This window comes from Chrysemys picta, chromosome 11, assembly GCF_011386835.1.
Source record: "Chrysemys picta bellii isolate R12L10 chromosome 11, ASM1138683v2, whole genome shotgun sequence".
Classification (NCBI taxonomy): Eukaryota; Metazoa; Chordata; order Testudines; family Emydidae; genus Chrysemys; species Chrysemys picta.
In genome coordinates, this window is record NC_088801.1 from 71,515,337 (window position 1) to 71,536,662 (window position 21,326).

Sequence of the window (21,326 nt, forward strand, 5' to 3'; positions counted from 1 at the left end):
GCAACAAATCCCCCAAATTCAGTGAGAGGCCAAACAGAGGGAAATACATTTCAGCCTTTTTTAAACTCTGAGCTGTTAACACTTTCTCTGACGGAGGCACGGACAATGGTCTAAGAATGCCAGAAGTTCTCAGACTCTTCTTTGCAGGATCCATCAGATAACAAAAGCCATCTATCCCTCTAAAGAGTTGGTACATAACTAACATCAAATATACAAAGCACATCACAGTTCTGTAAGATGATGCTCAGCACGTGAAGAAAACTTAACACTGTAAAAATCTACTGTGACCTCAATGATTTTTTAAACAATGCTAAACATTGGTCTGTGATGTACAAACTCTTCCCTGCCTCGGTTCCCCACACAGATAGTGGTGATATAGCAAGAACCACAGGCTTATTGTTTTTCTTTTTTAAAGAAGAAATGAAGTCTGGACAAAGAATTATTTCGAGTAAGTGCACTTGTTCACAGCATGGGAAGAGGGGTGCAATTAGGTATTGATGTGGTCGATGGCAGTTTACTATGCCACAGAATATTTATCTGTTTAACAAAAATGGCCTCATCCTGGATTAAGGTCAGAAAGAAGCAACGTCTGTTACGACAGAGATCGAATGAGTCACAAAAGGTTTCCGTGTCTTGAACACAAACATACCCACCCACCCCACCTAGTAGAAACTATTACAAGTCACCCCGATCAGAGTCACTAAGGTTTTTAATTTAAAAGTTGCCTTTTAATGTCTTGTCTAAATATCAGATGCAATCATGCAGTCCTGTTAACAGCAACTCCTGCTGACTGAAGAGTAGATTTGTGATAGCGTAAGTCATTTGTTTCCATCTCTACAACACAAATTTACAGTGGAAAGCTGGAGAAAAAATAAAATCTATTAAGGCATCAGGCTGCTGTGTCCAGCCTGCATCTATTAATTCTAGCACAAAAATTGCTCTCCCCAGCTTTGTTAAGGCAGATTTAAAGAAATTCCCAGATGATGATAATCAGATTATTAAAGCAATGGGGGAAGGGGGGGGGAGAGGGCAGGTCGTATCTGGGAAAAAAAGCATGAATTTTATTATTTAATTTCTGAGTAAATATCCACTCTAAAAAAAAACCCATATCGTACCTCCACCACAATTCAAATTATCCAATACAAAGATGCCATGTGTTTTTTGTTAGAGATATAAAGTACATGAAAGCCATTGTTATAATACAGGGGTTGGCAACCTTTCAGAAGTGGTGTGCCGAGTCTTCATTTATTCACTCTAATTTAAGGTTTCGCATGCCAGTAATACATTTTAACCTTTTCAGAAGATCTCCTTCTATAAGTCTATAATATATAACAAAACTATTGTTGTATGTAAAGTAAATAAGGTTTTTAAACTGTTTAAGAAGCTTCATTTAAAATTAAATTAAAATGCAGAGCCCCCCGGACCAGTGGCCAGGACCCAGGCAGTGTGAGTGCCACTGAAAATCAGCTCGCATGCCGCCTTCGGCACACATACCAAAGGTTGCCTACCCCTGTTATAATATGTATTCATCGAAGGAGGGTTATTCAGTCAGACTTTTGGCAAAGACATTTGTTAAAATACAGAGCCAAGATTATATGAATTTGAGGACGTATTACTAGACAGGCTCTTAAATTGCTAAAAATTCAAAGGGAAACTAATATAGTTAAATGAAGTCACATATCTAGTAAGCCATGCCATGTAGCAACAGCTCAGAAAACAAACCTGCAGCAATGAAGTGGATACTGAACTGAAAAAGTGATGTAACTCCAACATTATTATAGAAATATATATGGCTTGTTCTGAGCACACTTCACAGAGGATGCCACCTTTCTCTGAATGCAGAATGACTGAGAAAATCTTTTCCAGTGATTCTAGTAAAGTCCTTTTAGGTCATTTAAACATGTATTTAAAATAACTGGTGGGTAAGAACAGTTAGTCATAAGTCAACTTTTTCTCTTTATGTAATAGGCAGAAGCAGAGCAGGATTTGTACTTGAAATGCACTGCATCTCAGTCCCATTACCCCCTCCCCTCAAATTGGGCTCCTAGGCGGTGGTTCCACCTTACCTACCCACACCTTTTTGGTCAGAGGTGGGCGAAGATCGCCCCGATTACCTGCTACATTCCCTTTTGTTCTAACGTGAGTTAGAAAAGTTCTAAGTCTCATGGAAAACAGAGTTTCTCAGAGAGCAGTAATGAAAATCAGTTAATCCACATGATTAATGAGAGTGGCTGGCCTGTTCACAGTACTGCTCTGTGCTTGAGAAAACTTTTCAATTTCACTAAGGCTTGAATTAGCCTAAAGAGAAGATGCAGCTGACTGGCAACGTAAAATCAGAGCAGGCGTCTCCTCATACAATTAAGAGGGAAACATTTAGGGCCAGGATCCTGTCCCAATTAAATCTGTTTTGTGATTACATGAATGGCCAACCAAAGAATCCCCGGTTTAGAGGATTTCTCCAGTGAGGCAGAAGGAGCATAGCTGAACCTATGGTGTGCAGCCAGGGAAAGGGGCGTAGCTGGAACACCGCTATCTCTGCCTATTCCCAACTATTTGAATTGCCCCTGGGAACAAAGGCAACCTGAAGTGCCATGATTAGGGAGGGAGGTATGAAACACAGACAAAGCCACCTTTGTCCCTTTAATTCCTCCTGGGCCTTGCACTGCACACATCATGGCCAGATCGGTGAACTGTGTCATTACTAAGGTTCCCAAGTAGAAGAGGATTGTGGGGTGCAGCTTATCTTCATATACAAATCCCAGAACCCACCTTCTGATAAAGTAAACAAAGCCAAGTTATTTGTAGTACTGCAACAACGTCTAGAGGCCTTGGCCAGATGCTGTGCTAACATAGTAAACAAGTGTCTGCCCTAAAGAGCTTCCAATCAAACACAAGACGGGGTGACAGACACACATGAGCAATGGAAACACCCAATAGATCATTTGAATACATCTCCCTTGCAAAGCAGAAATGTGCCTTCCAGGATAGTCACTGCTGAGTAATGCAAAACATAAGAATGGGCATAATGGGTCAGACCAAAGGTCCATCTAGCCCAGTATCTGGTCTTCTGACAGTGGCCAGTGCCAGGTGCCCCAGAGGGAATGAACAGAACAGGTAATCATCAAGTGACCCGTCCCCTCTCGCTCATTCCCAACAAAGCCTTTTCTACTATCCTAGCAGAGAGAAGTAGGAGACCAGGAATCAAGTCTTGATCTCCTATGTAACACTGCACTGACTTAATCAAACTTGACCAAAGGGCCCATCTTAACAAGAGTATGTGACACATCAACTCCTCAAACTGAATTGCTGCTCCGAAGACAGAACTGACTCACACAAAGGAATTAATTTGCTCAGATTTTTAAAAAGCAAATTAGATAAATAAAAGATCACTTTACTAATTAAATTAAAAACGACACCACAGAAGTGTGTCAAGAACATGAATATGATTAAATGCCTCTTTAAAATGGTATATGTTATAGAATAATGAACAGCTTCAACAAGGTGTTTACTGTACACTACAGTTGCATTTCACAGATCCTCAAAAAAATGAAAAATGAGACATGTGTAGCTAGAGCCGCCTGAGAGTTTAAACAATCTAGAAATGTCTAAATCCATCATGAAGTTTGGAGCCTGTCTTATTTTCCAGAATTTCTGGACCGAAGAGAAGAACTACCTCCTTCCCCCAACTCCTTGGCTGCTTTCATTAACCGCTGTGCTTAACAGCTAAAACAGGTCCATAAATAACAGGTTTTGAACACTGTGGATCAAAGAGTATTTAAAAACACAAGCCATCACTCTGCAAAGCATGGAGGCTTTTACCAATCTCCAAGCCTTTTCATTTGCTGACCATTTACAGTAAGTACCATAGCAGCACCTGTCACTGCTGCTATTAGTTAAGGTCTATTGCTGTTTCCATTAGAAGCCCTGGTTTTCAGAGGTTTATAGCTAAGGTGGTTTATTTTAGCTGGCTGTAAATTAAAGTGCTTTTCACTTCAGATACCGTTTCTTCTTAGAACTCTTTAAACACTGGTTTAAACATTGGACTTTTTGGGGTAGGCTTGGTATTACTTGCTCCAGTGCAAAATTATCGAATAGAAAATAAAAAATCTGTGAGCCAGATACACATGCTTCAGAAGAATAGCACACTAATTAAGATGCTAATTTTTAAGGCGCTGCTACAGTTCCTGATTTTGGCAGAGCTCCCAATGAAGTCAATGGGTTTTTTAGCCCAAATAATGAGTACTGACCTAATATTAAAGTAATCTATTCTTCACTGAAGTAAAAAAAGTTACAATATGAACAGACGAGCAACTGTCCTGCTAAGCTGACAGGCTCATTAGTAGAACAGTTATTAATAATCTCTGGTTTCTTCTAGGTTCTTAATGCATAAAATGTGTCAAGATTCTCATCATTGATTTGATTTTGGGTGCCCAACTCGACAACAACTTAAAGGGCCCTGATTTTCGGTCACCTCTATTGCTAGCCACTTATGAAAGTCTTGGCCTAATACATGTATACACTGGCATGAAAAGGGTGAGCTAAGCTGCAGTTATGATGCCAATATAAGCAAGAGTAATGTCAGGGCAATCCAAATATTTTCTACGTTATTGCTAAAAAATAAAGAAAATGAAATGCATACAATTTTTTTTTTAAGTAACACGGACGTTCACCACACTTTTTCTTGCTGACATGTTCTGAAATTTTACATAGATAGATGTATGTTGCTGCATATAAACTGAGCTGTACTGTGAAGATTTTGCTCATCGATTGGAAATTATGAGTCTTCTCTGCTGGCATATCCAGAATGCTGAAAAACAACATCTGTGGTACCCGCAGCATAAGAGTACAATGCCAGGTGAAATATTTTCCATCCACTACTCATATTGGGTCAACTGTCAGAAAACTACGGAAGGTATTAGAGTGCTAAGAAGGGTCATTAACAATGACATCTCTGGGACTCCTTGTTTGTTTTCTTTCACCGATTAACTTACCAAACTTGCTCAAATTAATAGTTGATTTCTCCAACTACCAGGACTATAGACAACCTAGAGCACAGCTGTGTTCTTGCTTTTACAACATTGCCAATAATAAAGATTCAGGCAGCAGAATTTAGCTGATTAAAAAAGATTAGTAACAAAATTATATACTTCTATAATGGCAAATCACTACAACATCTATTCTAAGCACTCATATGCAAGGCAGAACAGAATCCACCTTGCTCTTTCTTAGCAGAACAGCGTTAATAGTAAACATTGACTTTAGTCAGTAAGGTAATACCTAGCTCTTATCTAGCACTTATGAGTAGATCTCAAAGCACTTTACAATGGAGGGCAGTATCATCATCATCCCCATTTTACAGGTGGGAAAACTGAGGCACAGGGTGGTGAAGTGTCTTGCCGCAGGTGACCCATCAGGCCAGTGGCAGAGTGGGGAGCAGACCCAGATCACCACATGACGCCACAGGAAGTCGCTGTAGAGCCAACTGACTAGTGCCATGCTGAATAAAGTGATTATTATAACTGGGTATTTATTTTTCTGATTAGTCAGTACTAAAATGCATCTGAAGCCTCTTACCTTTAGGCTTACTTATGGTTAGTGTCATATTAACATATTTTAGCAAGGTAGCAGCAGGCTTTAGAAATGCCAATTTTAACCCCAGAAAGTTAGCTCTGCACATAATTCAGTTTGTGTGTTGTCAGAAGTGCTTCTCGTCAGTGAGCTTCCAAAACAATGTTCTCCACGAACCAAGAAATTCAGAAATTAGAACTGACCCTTCAGTTTTAGGATATGCAAAGTCCAGCATATAAACTATGCAATATTTTCAACTCTTTGAAAGCCCTGCAGAATCCAACCTTACAGAGCAAGTCAGGAACAACCAAAGGGAAAATAATAGGGCCAGTGTCCTTTGCACAGTAAAGAATCTGAAAAAGGCAGCCTGAAGTCTTTCCCCATTCCAAGAAATAGAGTCCTGTCTAAGAGAAGCTAGGATCATCATCAAATCTTGTCCTCCTTGATTTTGCTGGAGGCCTTCTGGGTGGCCCAAAGGAGGGGCATGGGAGTTCTCTGACCCCAGAAGTGAAATAGCCAGGGTTTTAATCTTTAACAAAACTTTCTCTACAGCTATCTGTTTGAGTTAAAGAGGCATATCTGAGGAATCACCTCTCCCCCCATCATACTGCCATAGCGGTGGTCAGTAGAAACACTCAAGCTGGATCTCCCTTGTTATGAAGGCGGCACTCTGTGAGGGCTACAGAAGTCTGGAACTTGCTTGGTCCACTATAGCCTGAATTTGGTAACTTTACAGGCATGTTGCAACAGACATCCGCTCAACAGGGTCATTGGAAGGGGCTGACAGCATGCTTCTCACAATGAAGAGAGATTCTTTTATTTTAGGTTTCCTGCTGACTGGGTTCCTGTTTGAAATGATTATTTTAATGGTGCTGGCATTTTATTGTATTAGTAATGATGTCCCAAAAAAGTTTTGAAGCAGTCTACCAAGCCTTCAGACTCATCATTTACACTGGTTTCACTCCCTTTTACTCTACTTTATAATCCTACTATTTCTTTAGCTGTCTATGGATTCTTCCAGGGAAAACAGGGCAGGTAAGATTTAAACTTCTAAAGCAAAACACAACGAACAAAAATCTTTTATGCTCCATTTTATAAGTAGTGAAAGAAAAGCACAGAACATCCATTTTCCCCATTGCAGGTCAGCTTTAAAGATAGTTTGGTAGTTCATTTAAAAATCTACTGTTTTTTTTTGTTTGTTTGTTAGACTCTTAAGGATATTTTATCAGACAACAGCCTTTTCACATAATATGCACAAACATTACATTTGATAGCAAGAACAATTTTATTTACTGGAATCTGCTAAAAAAGTAATTTTGAAGAGAAATATTTCACAAAGCAGAACACTTAGAAATTAGAGCCTTTTCTTGTTTATTGCACGTCTGTCTTTATTAAACTTTTTCTTCCTAGCGCTGAGAACAGACAGTGCTCTGTATTAAAGCTGTCAAATATCTCCATTAAAATAAAAAATGGAAAGGGAGACCTTGATCCAGAAAAATGAAAACAACTGAAGATGGTAAAGGAAAAAATAGCAGGGGAGAGAAAACAGAAGATGGTGTTGCCATAGCAGCTGTCTTTGATAAAGTCAAACATAAGAAGGGAGGGAGTTACCCTAACAATAATTAGCGTCCTTAATTTTGGAAAAACAGAGAGAGGCTAAACTGAAACACAATTTACAATGTAATTACTTACATTAAAGAAAGAGCTGCAGTGTTCTAAAAACATGACAATGTCTGGCTTGGAAAGAATTTTTTCTTTTCAACGTACTGAGGACATTTTCTGGGTAGGTAACATGGTGTTTGTCTCAATCACCATATCTAAAATCTGAGACCAATGGCCAAAATGTTTATTACTCCACAGTACAATTATTTTGGCGTTAACCCTACATTTATTATTCTGCCACAATCTCCCTGTTGCTCACCCTGACTCTGGAATCCCCAGCATCTAAAGTATTTGCTCTGTGGTGTCCTTGTATTTATTGTAAAGGGAGGATTAGTATGGAAGCCCCAAGTGCTCTCTACTAATGAAGAAGGATGGGAAGATTGGAGGCCTGCCTGAGTGTTTATTCCCACTCTAGGCATCATCCCCACCCCAACCAGAGCTGCCAGCATGTGTCTGAGTAGCACTTCACACACAGTGAGGGCCCACACTGTATCTTCTTTTAGTTAACTCACTTCTTGGGCTAGTATCATCATTATACAATAAAAATACATCTCTTTATAGAAGTCTTATCTTTGGGGTTTGGGTTTTTTGTTTTTTTTTTCTGGGAGGTAGGAGTAGGCATTCAGTGAAATTGAAAAGTGGGAAATTCAAAACTGATCAAAAGAAATACTTGTAGAACTCATTGCCACAGGATGTAATTGAACAAGATTCTAAGAGGGAATGGACATTTGTATGGATGACAAGAATTTGTCCACAGTTATGTCAGTTAATGCCTAAATAAATGGGAAGGGATATTAAACTTCATATTTCAGGGCTTAAGCCAGATCTCTAATAGGGATCAAGACAAGAGTTACAGGGAGACAAGTTATCTTACATTTGTCTGCTGAAGAGTTTCTCAGACCCTCCTCTAAAGCAGCTAGTTTAGGTACTGTAGGAGACAGAACACTGGACTAGACAGACCGCAGGTCTGATCCTCTAATGCAATAGCTATGTTTTCTTCTTGTCATAGACGAATGAGAAGGGAGACTTCCATCTATTGTAATTATAATATACATTCCAGAAAAGAGACAAATTGCTGGGCTGCATGGTTATTAATTCAGAGCTGCACTTTCAGAGAAATCCCAAGTGAACCTGACACACTGAAAATGATTTTGCATGCATTTTACAGCCCTGAACAAACGTACAGGGAGCAGTGGACTTCAGTACCAGCCTCAGACTCAAGGATGTCTAGTGATAATTAGCCCCCACTAATTTTATTTAGTTCTCAATTAACAGCAATATCAAAGGTTTTCAAAGAGTGTGTATAGGGGAAACACTCACTAGTCTTCCTTTGATCTGCAGTGAAAAGAGAGGAATTATCCAGCTCTGGTTTCTGAGGTACAAATGCTGCTTGTGTTAATGTTTTCCTTCAAATAATCATCTGCCTAATTTTGGGAGAAGAGAGGACATGTTTGGAGGGGTGAGAAAAGAAGTCCCTAGAAGGTTCCAGCAGGACTCACTGATTCAGTTTGGGAGCGTGAAGTGTAGTATTATTTGATTCCTTCCCCTCTGTGGACACCTCTAAGTAATCTAGCATCCCAGGAAGGCCAAGGACTTTGGCGTATTCTCTGTCAGAAGCTGTCTATCATTGGAAAGAGAGAAGGGGCACTTGTTAAAGAATTCTAAAGTCTTTGCTGCTTCCTGTCATAGTTAACACGCTTATCTTCCAGTGATCTGCATGACTTGACACAAAGTTATTTTTTTACTGAGTTTCCTTTTACCTCCCAACGCACATCTTTAACTTTTATAAAAAGCTGCTGAACCGAGCCAGATACTTACTTAATAGTAAAAGAAAGATGCAGCAAGTCTGGTCTCATAAAGAGAGAGATCATTTAAGAACAACAAAAAAGAAAAAAAATGGAAGGAAGGAAGTTATATATAAGGGTAACTAAATTCTAGAATCCCAATCATTGGAGGTTTTTAAGATCTGGTTGGACAAAACTCCAATCAGGGATGGTCTAGGTTTATTTGGTCCTGCCTCAGCACAGGGGGCTGGACTTGATGACCTCTCAAGCTCCTTGCCAGACCCATATTTCTATGACAGTTTGAAGAAGGTAAAAACAAAAATCTTATGCAGCTGCCTCACTGTAAACAAAACAAAACAAAAGGTTGGATATGCCTTAAACCTTGTTCTTAGGAAGGTGTTTTCATAGGTCCTCATGCCTAATGAGAATTTGAATGAAAAACAATTTCTGCCTATAATTTAAGAAACCTTGAAACTGCCATTATTAAACAGCAAAACTACATGCATGCGCTGGTCTGGAAAGCCTAGAGGTTAGTGATCTATTTGTAAGCATTGGGACTGATGATTAGATCCAGCGTTGTGATTTTGCCCCAACCCTTGGGGGAAGAGAAGCACTGGGGGGAAAAAACAGTCACATGTGAAAGATTTATGAAACAGAGAACACATACTGTGCAATTCCCTTTGTAAGTGTATTATTTCCACTAACTTAAAACAGGCACACATTGTCCAAAATGAAAAGTTTACAATTCTGTTGATGTTTTAATTACAGGTTCATTAAATTTGGAGTTATTAACTGACAAGGCCTACAAGCTCAGACTTTCTGTAGCACTGTGCTCTGTTACGCCCCCTGCATGACACTGGCCCTGGGCTGCCCTAGCCACTCGTGGCTCTTGTGTGGCCCCCTAACTTCAGAGGCGTTTCCTAGCATAGGGGCAGCTGGTTGGCTGGAGGAGGAGATGCTTCTTATGCCGCACCTCTGCAGGAACAGGCCTGTGAGGGAAGGAGGGACACTACCCAGGAGCAGAAAGGTTTCAGATGGGAGTGGGAGGAGGAAGCAGGGAGCTACTGGGTCACATTTGCAGGAGGGAAGTGGGGAAGGAGGGCCAGATTGAGGGCAGATACATCATTTGGGTAAAAAGAACAGGAGTACTTGTGGCACCTTAGAGACTAACAAATTTATTAGAGCATAAGCTTTCGTGGACTACAGCCCACTTCTTCGGATGCATAACAAATAAATTTGTTAGTCTCTAAGGTGCCACAAGTACTCCTGTTCTTCATATCTGGGAAGTGGATCTCGCTACACCTCTGCCTCGATACAACTGTCGTCGGGAGCCAAAAAAATCTTACCGTGTTATAGGAAAACCACATTATATTAAACTTGCTTTGATCCGCCGGAGTGCGTAGCCTTGCCCCCCCCAGAGCACTGCTTTACCGCGTTATATCCAAATTTGTGTTATATCGGGTCACGTTATATCGGGGTAGAGATGTATTTGAAAGCCAGTTTCTAACTGAGACAGGGCACCCTTGCCTTGTTGCCGAACACAAGATTGTCAGTTACACAAGTTAGGAAAAAAGCGTATTTAGAACTAGCATCCCTAGGTTCCCAATATGCTGCACTGAGGTCACCTACTGAGGGAGCTCAACACACACCTACAATTCTGAACTCCACCACAATGTGATCCTTTAGCAGGGAAAGCCTGTTTTCTTACACAGAACAGGCATAGTGGGTACAGATGGATACTGCACTGATGACAGTGCACATACCGGAGCAACACCCTTAAATATGCAATAATGCATACAAAGGTTTGTTTCATTTTGAAACACAAGAATCCTAATAATTCTTGGAACAAATATACTTAGTCATCAAGTCCAAAGTTTCAGATTCATGCTGGAAATGATGCCAAAAGCTACCATAAAGGTATTTAATTCTGTAAGTATTTTTTCCAGAAACTTATTAGGGAGTATTCAAAGACATCAACTGATTTGAACTTATGCAACAGCGAGAAGCCTTCTGCTATTCTAACTCAATTTACAAGCTGTAGAGAATGCTTGCTAATAGAGATCTCAGAAGATGTGGAATTGTATGAACCCAGAACATCTTTCTCTACAGCCAGGTCTGTACAGACTGAGTAGGAGCCGAGAAGGGGTAATATTTATTGGAAATTCTAAACCTAATGCATACATTTCCCCCACACCTCCCAACAGTTTGCACTCTCCAAATGGGTCTCAAATACCAGAATTTTACACCAATTATACATACCACAAGTGATTTTTCTAACCTTGCTAGTGCACTAAACTGTTTTGACTCTGCAGATCATAGTTTACTACAACTTCCAAATACACTTTCCTTGGACTTTTACCTGCCCTAGTTTCCCCAAGCAGTCAGCAGAGAAAAAATTTCCATACCGTTTAAAAATATATAGACACCACCATCAGCTGGTTGTTCAATTTGTACAAACTAAGAATTTACCAAGTCCTACAGAAATTCTGCAGAATACCATTAAGAGCAGGTGATGCTAATTTTCACCAAGTCCCACAAAACCCCATGCAAGACTGACTGCATAAAGGTAGGAAGCCAATTACAAGCCATTACAAGCCATTATCTCCAAAACCAGCAAGGCAAGCAGCTAATTTGTTTGGGAGTCTCTAGGTATGTCTACACTGAAAATAGACGCAAGCAGGCTGACTCTGGCTTGCAGGACTCCGTCTAAGGGGACCCTTGCAGGGTCCTAGAGCCCAGGTTCCAGCCTGAGCTCAAATGTTTACACCTCAATTAAACAGTCCCTTAGATCTGAGCGTGAGTCAGATGCCACAGGCCAGCCATGGGTTTTTAACTGCAGCGTAGACATATCATGTGTGGGCTGCAGGAAGCGGTGCAGCATATTGCACACTTATAGGAACATGTTTATTTAAAGCAATAACATTTCACTGAAACAATGAAACGTTCACATCCTTAGCACCTACTTTTTGAAAGCAACAAGTATTTTATAGTTGTATCAAAAAAGGTGTTTCAATGGGGATTCAACTTTCTCTTTGGACTTTTAGGAGTATTTTAGATTTACCAGAGGGCAGAAAGATGAATAAAAAAAGGATTTATCTTTTAGTCCAAATTTAGAGAGAAAAAAAATCAGCTTATAGATCTAACAATTTGCTTCATTATTTCCCCTAAATAGAAGCTAGATTTTAAGAAAAGTTGGGTTCTATACAAAGCTAGTACATATGATAAGAGGCCCCACTCCTGGAAAGACATCAGCATATTACGCATAAAATTGACATAAGTGACAGAGTGGTTGTAGCAGTGGTTGGCCTGGGATATTAGGGAGACAAGGTGGGTGAGGTAATAGCTTTTATTGAAGCAACTTCTGTTGGTGAGAAAGAAACCTTTGAGCTACACAGAGCACTTTATGCATGGGCTCATGCCTTTACAGGAATATCTTCATTCCCCAAACCTTTCCTGTCCACAACATTTTCATCCCCTACAGACATTTCTTACCGATCTGTATTGGTAATATATTTTATCAAATTCATTGCCTCCAATTGTGATTTCTGGGATGTAGCGAGGGATAGTTGTAGGGTTCACCACTTTATGTTTGTCCTCCATACTAAAAAAGAAAGAAAGAAGAAAATAAAACAGTTATAGCCATCGTTCTTGGAAATAATTCAATCAACTTTGAAATTCAGAGACATACATTAATGCAAACTGAAATGCATTAATAATCTGGATGCAGAGGACAATAAAGAAGTCATTACTTCAGGCAAACCAAATGCAAAAATTTGATTTTTTGTATACTTTAACTATATTTCTGCAGATGTAGGGTTCTCTTTTGGCTATACTGTATGCATGAACAGACTGCCCATTGCACCCTTCCCTACCCCATTTCAGTATAGCCCTTTTCCCATTTGGCCTTTATTTGAAAGAAAGGCTAACTCCTCTAATGGTAGCTCTGCAGTTGCTGGAAGCCTGGTGTGTCAAAATGCTGCAGCTACTTGCTTCTATGAAACATTTCCATTTTGTAACTCAGTAACAGATATAAATAAAACAGATGGATTTTTTGTACTCCGTTAATATTTTGCAAATAGCATCCATGCTCTGGCATTTCATTTTCAGTGGAAGGATGCTTTTCTCATCAATATTAATCTATATTTCCATCTTCAGTGAAATGAACAAATCGCACATGTATGGCTCTGTCCCAGATAAAATTTGAGCTTAATACAACAGCTTCATATTGTTCTTTTTTTAATCCAGTTTGCTTAAATTGTGTAAATTAAGTTTAGCCCAACTCATGAAACTAGTAAATAGAGATCTTACTCGCATTTTCTTCTAAATGCATTCAAAATCATTTAATACATTCTCATTTCTTAAGGGCTCAGGAACAAGTGAGGGAATAGGTCTCCTCTTCCATTACGAGGCTATAAATACGCAGCATCTAAATTCTATTACTGAAAAAGCAACAATTTGTATGAAAATGTTTTTAAATGTACCTGGCAACACACCAGGTAATACATGTGCACAAATATTCAACATAACAAGAACTGGCCCAATGGTAGCTCTTGACATGGTCACATACAACACCTGCTTCAATTACTGGCAATCTCCCAATCTCTCAACTGGTGGGATCTGAGGCTAGAGCAGAGGAAATATGCTCAATATGCTACCATTCTTCACAGCAAAACCCTGTTTTACCACCGTGTGGAGCTACAGTGTTCCTTAGGTTGGCTCAGATGAGGTTAGTCAATCCTTCTCTAGCCTCTCTCAACAAGATGTCATGGCAGGGGGTTATAGGAAAGAAAACAACAAGAGGGGAAACTAGAAAGACAAGTGCCAATGACAGCAATATGTTTCTGAGCTATCCACAACTGCCCAATTGTGATGGAATGCACCCCATATTCACAACCTATACACCATTGTAATAATCTTTGTGCAAAATATGCCTTGTGAGGTATTATTTGAAAAGTAATCACTCACTGGTCAATAACATCATGATGAAATGTGTGTAGCAACATTACATATAAAGTTATGAATTCTCCCTGAATGATGTTGGTAGCACATATTCAAACCCATGTAGCCGCAGTTAGGCCAGACTGGTCAAGCAGCTCTTAAAGAAATGTGTGTTTACCTCAATTTACATGTAAGTTGTAAACAGGGTCCTCAGATAGTGAGAGGGAGAAGACAGGAGACAAGGAAAATCTGCATTTCAGCATAGGTGAGAAGAAACTGCATGTAACCTCTTTCATCACCAGACATCATGTTGCCTTCTTTACTGTTTGAATGAACTTTAACTAGGGGTAATCCTCAGTACAATGTATTTCAAAGAGTGACCCTGAACTATGAAAGTGAGGGGCAAAACACTCCAAGTTCTCTCTCCCTCTCTCCACCTCAGATGACAAAAGAAACAGGTGTTGGACTTTGGGAGTAGATGCTGGCCTGAGAATTTGGTCAACAATGTTAGTGGGAATGGACTTCACCTTGACCCAAGTCTAGTTTGTTGTTTTCTAAACTTAACATTTTATCTTTATTTCTCTTGTAACCATTTCTCACTTTAATGCCTTATATAGGTACTCACTTAAACTCTCGCTTTATAGTTAAATAAACTTGTTTTATTCTTTAATTAAAACAAATCCAGTGTTGTCTTTAAACAGAATTGTGTAGGTAACTCCATTTAGAGTAGCAAACTGTTGTATATGGATCCACTCAGAGAGGCATTGGACCTAATATATCTGGACTGTCCAGGAGAGGGCTGGACAGTGCAGAACACATGTTTTTTGGGGAAAACCCAGGACTGGCAGTGTGTTGGGGTCACCCTGCAGGCAGTAACCAAGGCTGCTAGAAGCCAGAGTGTGGCTGGTGAGCTGCTGACAGGCTGTGGGGGGCAGAATTGCTGGACTGGGACTGTGGCTCTATAGACACTCAGAGTGTTACAAGCATGCTATCCGCGAGTGGCCCAGGTGGAAGGTACAGCAGCAAAACACTGTGAGGCACCCAAGTTGCAGGGCAGGTGGTGATAGAGCCCCTCACTGATCAGGATTGCACCTCAGAATGTCATACTAATGAACTTCTAACAAGTCTCTTTCCCATCTGAAGAGAAGGATAGGACTGGGGGAAAGATTAGGTGCTAATTGGACAAGACACTCGGAAGAAGACAGAAGCAAGAGAAGTTCTTGACTTTTGTAGAAGTGGTCCGGCTTTTGGAACTTCATATCTATAAAAAATCGCTATGCCCATAAACTGGATAGTGCATCCTGGGGATATAGATAACACTGTTATGAGTAGCATAACCCTGCATTTCCATACCTTTCAATAGCTGCTCCAGATATTTTGAAAGTTTTGAAGTTGAAACAGTTTTAAAATATATATTACATTAATTTCATGTAAAAAGAAAATTCACTATGTACAGTACTGTCTTGCTATATTCCTATATCAAGTTCAGCACTTTGTCACGTTTCATCATAAGATTCATATAAAAAAAATTGCCAAGTAGACAAGTGAACCCAAACAGAACAAAAATATTAGATTCATGCTTATCTCCCCAAACTTCCTATCCGAAATGTTTGAGTTACATTAATCCTCAATGTTACATGCAACAAGCAGCAACAGAATTTCAACTGGAAACATGATTTTGAAGTCAACAGTGTCCCTTTACCAAAATGGGAACATTTAGAGATACCTTGCTGTGCTATTAGGATTTTGCTGCAGTTCACCTCTGATTAGTACAGATATAAGCAGCAATTCACCACAAAAGGGATACTCTGTAGCAACACTAAGCACATTCAAAAATCTAACATTTACTTGAAGAGCTTAAGAAACTGCTAGAAAAGCAAAACTATGTAGATGAAGAAATTATATACAGAGGAACAGTGCCATCTATATAAAGTCTGAGGAAAGCACACCCATCATGGCATTGCAATTGACAATGAATTCAAAAACAGAGACACACAAACACTGCTGTGCTTTTGGTTTTCAGGGATTGCCATTTCTCTAGAAATATTTACACCAGCATGCAAAGGAGTAAACATGGTGCAGAAAAGGGTGACTCAATTAATTACTACTGTTAATCATTTGTATTATAGTAGTGCTCCAAGAGTTCAAATCAGGACCTCGCTGTGCTCAATGCTGTTTAGAACATAGAAGAACACAGTAACCCATGAGTTAGCTAGCTAATTCACAACTGAATACTAACCCAAATGGTTTGTGAGTTAAGATATAAATCTATGTGCTACTCTATTACATATAGAGAACACAAAACAACACTGAACTAACAACCGGAATATTATTCCAAGATCAAAAAATGAATAACAGTAAATGCTCATTTGTCAAAGTTAGGATGAAATAATGTCAAAGAAATTCTCCTACAATTGAAAAGATTGTTCATACTACCTGCTATAAAACTGTGGTTTTCCCTTAATCAGAGATCATTTTTCCCTTCCAATTTAGTATATTGGGGCAGGAGAGGACTGGTACTTTGTTTTTTGGGATTTTTTTTAAGAACAGGTTTGGGGATTTATAACCCTATCTGCAAGATGGTGTTTACCAGGAAAACCAGAGTCGTCCTGGATGTAACAAGGAAGCCAAGTCTCCAAAGCCAGCATCATCCACAAGTTATAGGACAGGAAGATGGACCCTCCAGCCAAGACAAATATGGGTCTATTAGGAGCCACACTGCCAATGACTCGCTCCACACCTGCACCTTCATCTCCCCCCCCCCCCCCCCCAAGAGAAGCAAAAACCTAAGGCAGAGTAAGTTCTGCTTGGAAGAATAGTATAAAAATCACATGCGATTCCCATTGTGAATTCCACTGGCTCAGTAAAGAGCATTTCTGTCCTTGCCATATGTTAAATCTGGTCCATATAGGTTCTGTAGAACAGGGGCAAGCCACTAAAGTGGAATTAACTTAGCCTCCTCCCATGCAGAAGGGATCTCTCCAAGTGGTGACTCTTTTCACATCTACACCCAGCCCCTCTAAGGGAAGTCTGCCAGCACTATAGAGTGTAAACTCTCTGAGGCAGGGACTGTCTTTTTGGTCTGTATTTGTACAGAACTTACCAAAATTAGATCTCTGAGACCCATGATTAGGTCTCTGAGGCACCTGTTTACAAGACATCAAACCATGGCTATTGCCTTCAATAGGACTTTGCACATGGTTAGCATTAGGCATGGTGCTTAAGTACCTTTCTGCCCTGGGGCCTAAAAGCACTGACTTTTATATCATCCTCCAATTTATCAACAGCAGTGTCTCATTCTAACAACAGCACTAACCCTCTGCCAAACTGTAGCAGACATCCTGGGCTTTGCAGATTAGCTTCCCAGGGGAAGCAACACTCAGTCTGGGAATATTCCAACTGTAACTTATTTACACACACGAATCCTGGAACAGAGGATACTCCTTTGTCTGCCCCAGACTGGGCTATCGCAATGTGCTCTACAAGTGACTAGGCATTAACTCCAGTCAGAAGCTGAAGCTAGAGTGGAATCCAGCAGCCCACATGTTAAGTGAGTAGGTCACTGGGAGCCCATGACACCGATGCTTATGAGATGCACTTCAGGGCCATTGGTTTCTGGAGTTCAAAGGTGTTAGTGCTGCCCTAAATGGCCTGGGACCAGCCCACTTGAGAGATAACCTCTCTCTGTTTCAGGCAGCAATCACACTGGGGCTTCCCTTTGGGTGTGATCCAAAGCCTGTTGAAGTCAATGGGAGTCTTGGAACATAGGAATGGGAGATACTGGTAAAGCATTCTCTGAGAGGGCCCTTGGACTTCTGATCCCCTTTCCCCACACACACGGAAATAGTCATGACCTTTTACCTTCAGGCTATGGTGCAGAGGCCCTTCACCACCCCCCCCCCCAATTGTTTGGGAGGGGAAAGGGGACAGGGAGGTAAGAGATTTTATTACACTGGGTTTGTTTTATGTGGGAAGGGTCTGCCCTTTTAACTTATTTATTACTTGCATATTATTTGTTGGGAATCATTAAGAAAGGGATAGATAATAAAAAAGAAAATATCATATTGCCTCTATATAAACCCCTGGTACACCCACATCTTGAATACTGTGTGAAGATGTGGTCGCCCCATCTCAAAAAATATATATTGGAATTGGAAAAGGTACAGAAAAGGGCAACAAAAATGACTAGGGGTATGGAACGGCTACCGTATGAGGAGAGATTGATAAGACTGGGACTTTTCAGCTTGGAAAAGAGATGACTAAGGGGGGATATGATAGACGTCTATAAAATTATGACTGGTGTGAAGAAAGTAAATCAGGAAGTGTTATTTCCTCCTTCTCATAACACAAGAACTAGGTTCCACCAAATGAAATTAATAGGCAGCAGGTTTAAAACAAATAAAAGAAAGCATCTTTTCACACAACGCACAGTCAACCTGTGGAAATCCTTGCCAGAGGATGTTGTGAAGGCCAAGACTATAACAGGGTTCAAAAAATAACTCGATAAATTCATGGAGGATAGGACCATCAATGGCTATTAGCCAGGATGGGCAGGGAAGGTGTCCCTAGCCTATGGTTGCCAGAACCTGGGAATGGGCAACAGTTGATGAATACCTATTCTGTACATTTCCTCTGGGGCACCTGACATTGGCCACTGTCGGAAGACAGGATACTGGGCTAGATGGACCTTTGGTCTGACCCACTATGGCCGTTCTTATGCATAACAGACCTACTGTGCTGGCCTTTGCACAAACTCAGTTAAAGACAATCCCTGCCCCAAAGAGCTTACAATCTAAGAAGTCAAGTCAGACAAAGGTGAGAAGGGAAATAGAGGCATAGAGGTGGGAAGTGACTTGCTCAAGGTCTCCCTGCAGGCCACTACCAGAGCTGGGAATAGAACCCAGGTCTCATTTCCCAGTCCTGTGCCCTAGACACCAGATCATGCTGCGTCCCTGTATTTTAGTTAATGGCAGGGAGCCTAGAACAGGCTTCTTTCATATTAAATCAAACTAAAGGGGCGAGTGTTGCTCTACACAAACTGGAAGGAATTTGGTGCGAATGATCGTGATGCAAAATTATAAGATGCATCATGCTGTATTCGCGAATTAACTTTATGGACAGGACTATATGATGGTGTTGTCTGCAATAGCAGTGGACTGGACTTGGTGATCCAAGAGGTCCCTTCAACTCAACTTCACCACAGAATGAGACATTAACTTAATAGCTTATCCCTTTTAATGTCCACATGAGGGCAGCATGTGCACGAACATGGACAGCAGTTCACCGAGCACACGAGAAATATATAAGTAAAAAAAAAGTAGATTCTTCCGTAACAAATAAAAGCTTTTAACACTTGGCAAGTCACACATAAGTAGGGCTTGTGCACCCAGGGCAGGCTCCTTGAGTTCTGCTGAGGAAAAAAACTGCAACCGGTAGGTTGGTCGACGGAAGAAATCTTCCTAGCTACTGTCTCTCGGAGAGGTGGATTTACTACAGCAATAGAAGAACCTGTTCCATCGCTGTAGTGTCTTTTACGGTGCTACAGTGGTGCAGCTGTAGCTATACCACTGTAGCATTTCTAGTATAGACACAGCCACCATTTCAAACAGTCCATCAGCCTAGATTCTACAACAAACAATCTTTTTGTGGGTGACTTAAAGGGAAAGCAGTTTAAAAAAAAAAAACAAGGGGGAAGCTCCTGGAAAAGTGTCAGCTTGATCATTCATAAATTAGCACATTACCTTTGACTTTTTACTTAGGCCTGGTCTACACTAGGAATGCACTTTAGTATAGCTAGGTCTCTCAAGAGTGTGGATTTTTCACATCCCTAAGAGAGGTATCTATACTGACTTAGCCCCCTGCATAGACAGCACTAGGTCGACGGAAGAATTCTTCCATTGACTGAGCTACGCCTCTCCGGGAGCTAGATTAACTATGCCGACAGGAGAACCTCTCTCGTCAGCATCAGCACTGCAGCTGTAGCATTGTAAGAGTAGACAATCTTAAGAGAGAGGCAGCATGTTACACAAACACTGAACACTCTTGTAAACGGAATTTAAAAACAAAAGATTGTCTTCATGAAGGCAGACAGTTTGATTTTTAGTAAGCCACAGAGGACAGTAAAACCCATATACAGAACATTTCTGTTAGTAACTGGTTGCGATATTGTAATTGTTCAGCCAGAGTTGTTTGCCATGAACAATTAAGAACAAATCAAGTACCATGAATGAAAGCACTGACATATAAAAGGAAACTCTTTCTTTCCTACCTTCAATAAAGAACTATTGAGCAATGTAATTTGCCGCCTTTCATATTGTGAAGTATAGCTTACTCACGGTCATGCTCACAATAAAACTTAAACATTACCCATTTCATTTGAATGCTTCCCTTTAATTCCCTCCTACGCTTTGTGCAATAACAATTACCCGTTGTCGCTTTTAGTATGACGGAATAGATTTAGTGCTTTCCATTAATAAAAACTAACATTATGGTTATTTTGTGTCATTCAAAACAAAACTCGCTTTTGAAAGCTGCCCTGGGTGCAAGTGGCCAGCTGATTTTGTCTTGAAATACGGTGTGAAAATTCTAATTAGAAGTATAAAGGCCACTCAAGTCATTTTTAGATTTGGTCTTTTACTCTTCATTGCTTATAAACCTACTGTAGAAGTTTGAACATTTTCCCCTTTAAAATAATTGTCTCTTTCAATTTACATGCAAATGACACTGAAGTAGCAATTTTCTTTAAAGAGCACCTCCATCTACCCAGACATGTGCCTTTGTGAATCTACAGTGGTAGTTCGTTAACTGCTGCAGCCAACATAGGGAGAACGCTATGCTGTGTGCTTATGTAAGAGCTACAAAAGCAGTAACTTCAGGGAGGAGAATTTTTAGTGAAGAAACAGCAAATTTTTGTTTGTTTTAAAAAGGATAATCTAAACCGAGAATAAAGGACTTTCATCATATAACTACATGAAAAGGCAAAAAGTCGTCGTCCTCATAATGAAATAGTATCCTCCAACATTGCTATGCATTTGAACTAAGGGCACAGGATAAGGGCTGACAATCTACAATGCTTAAAGGATACAATCCATCGAGAAGGTATTATTATTAATCACGGACCATTTTAAAACAATATTTAGAAAAAAATGCAAAGATCTGCTCTAGAAATTATTTTAGGGCAATTCTCTGGCCTGTGTTATACAGGAAGTCAGACTGGATGATCACAATGGTCCCACCTGGTCTTGGAATCTATGACACTATGAATAGGAGGATGAAATTCAGAAAGAAAAAATATCAAGAAATAGTCTCCCAAGGGAACTGGACCACTTCACCATTTAAATCTAGACTGGCAGAAAACACTAGTAAATTTACCCC

The 21,326-nt window shown here is 40.2% G+C and overlaps 1 protein-coding gene across 1 annotated transcript in view; it reads right to left on the reverse strand.

Annotated features, from left to right (window-relative positions):
* Positions 1-21,326, reverse strand: part of NDUFA10 (NADH:ubiquinone oxidoreductase subunit A10) — a 61,042-nt gene that overhangs the window by 2,627 nt on the left and 37,089 nt on the right. The window contains exon 9 of the mRNA XM_005311490.5: positions 12,507-12,615. Coding sequence (XP_005311547.2) covers positions 12,507-12,615 — 109 coding nt within the window. The remainder of the gene's footprint in view (positions 1-12,506; positions 12,616-21,326) is intronic.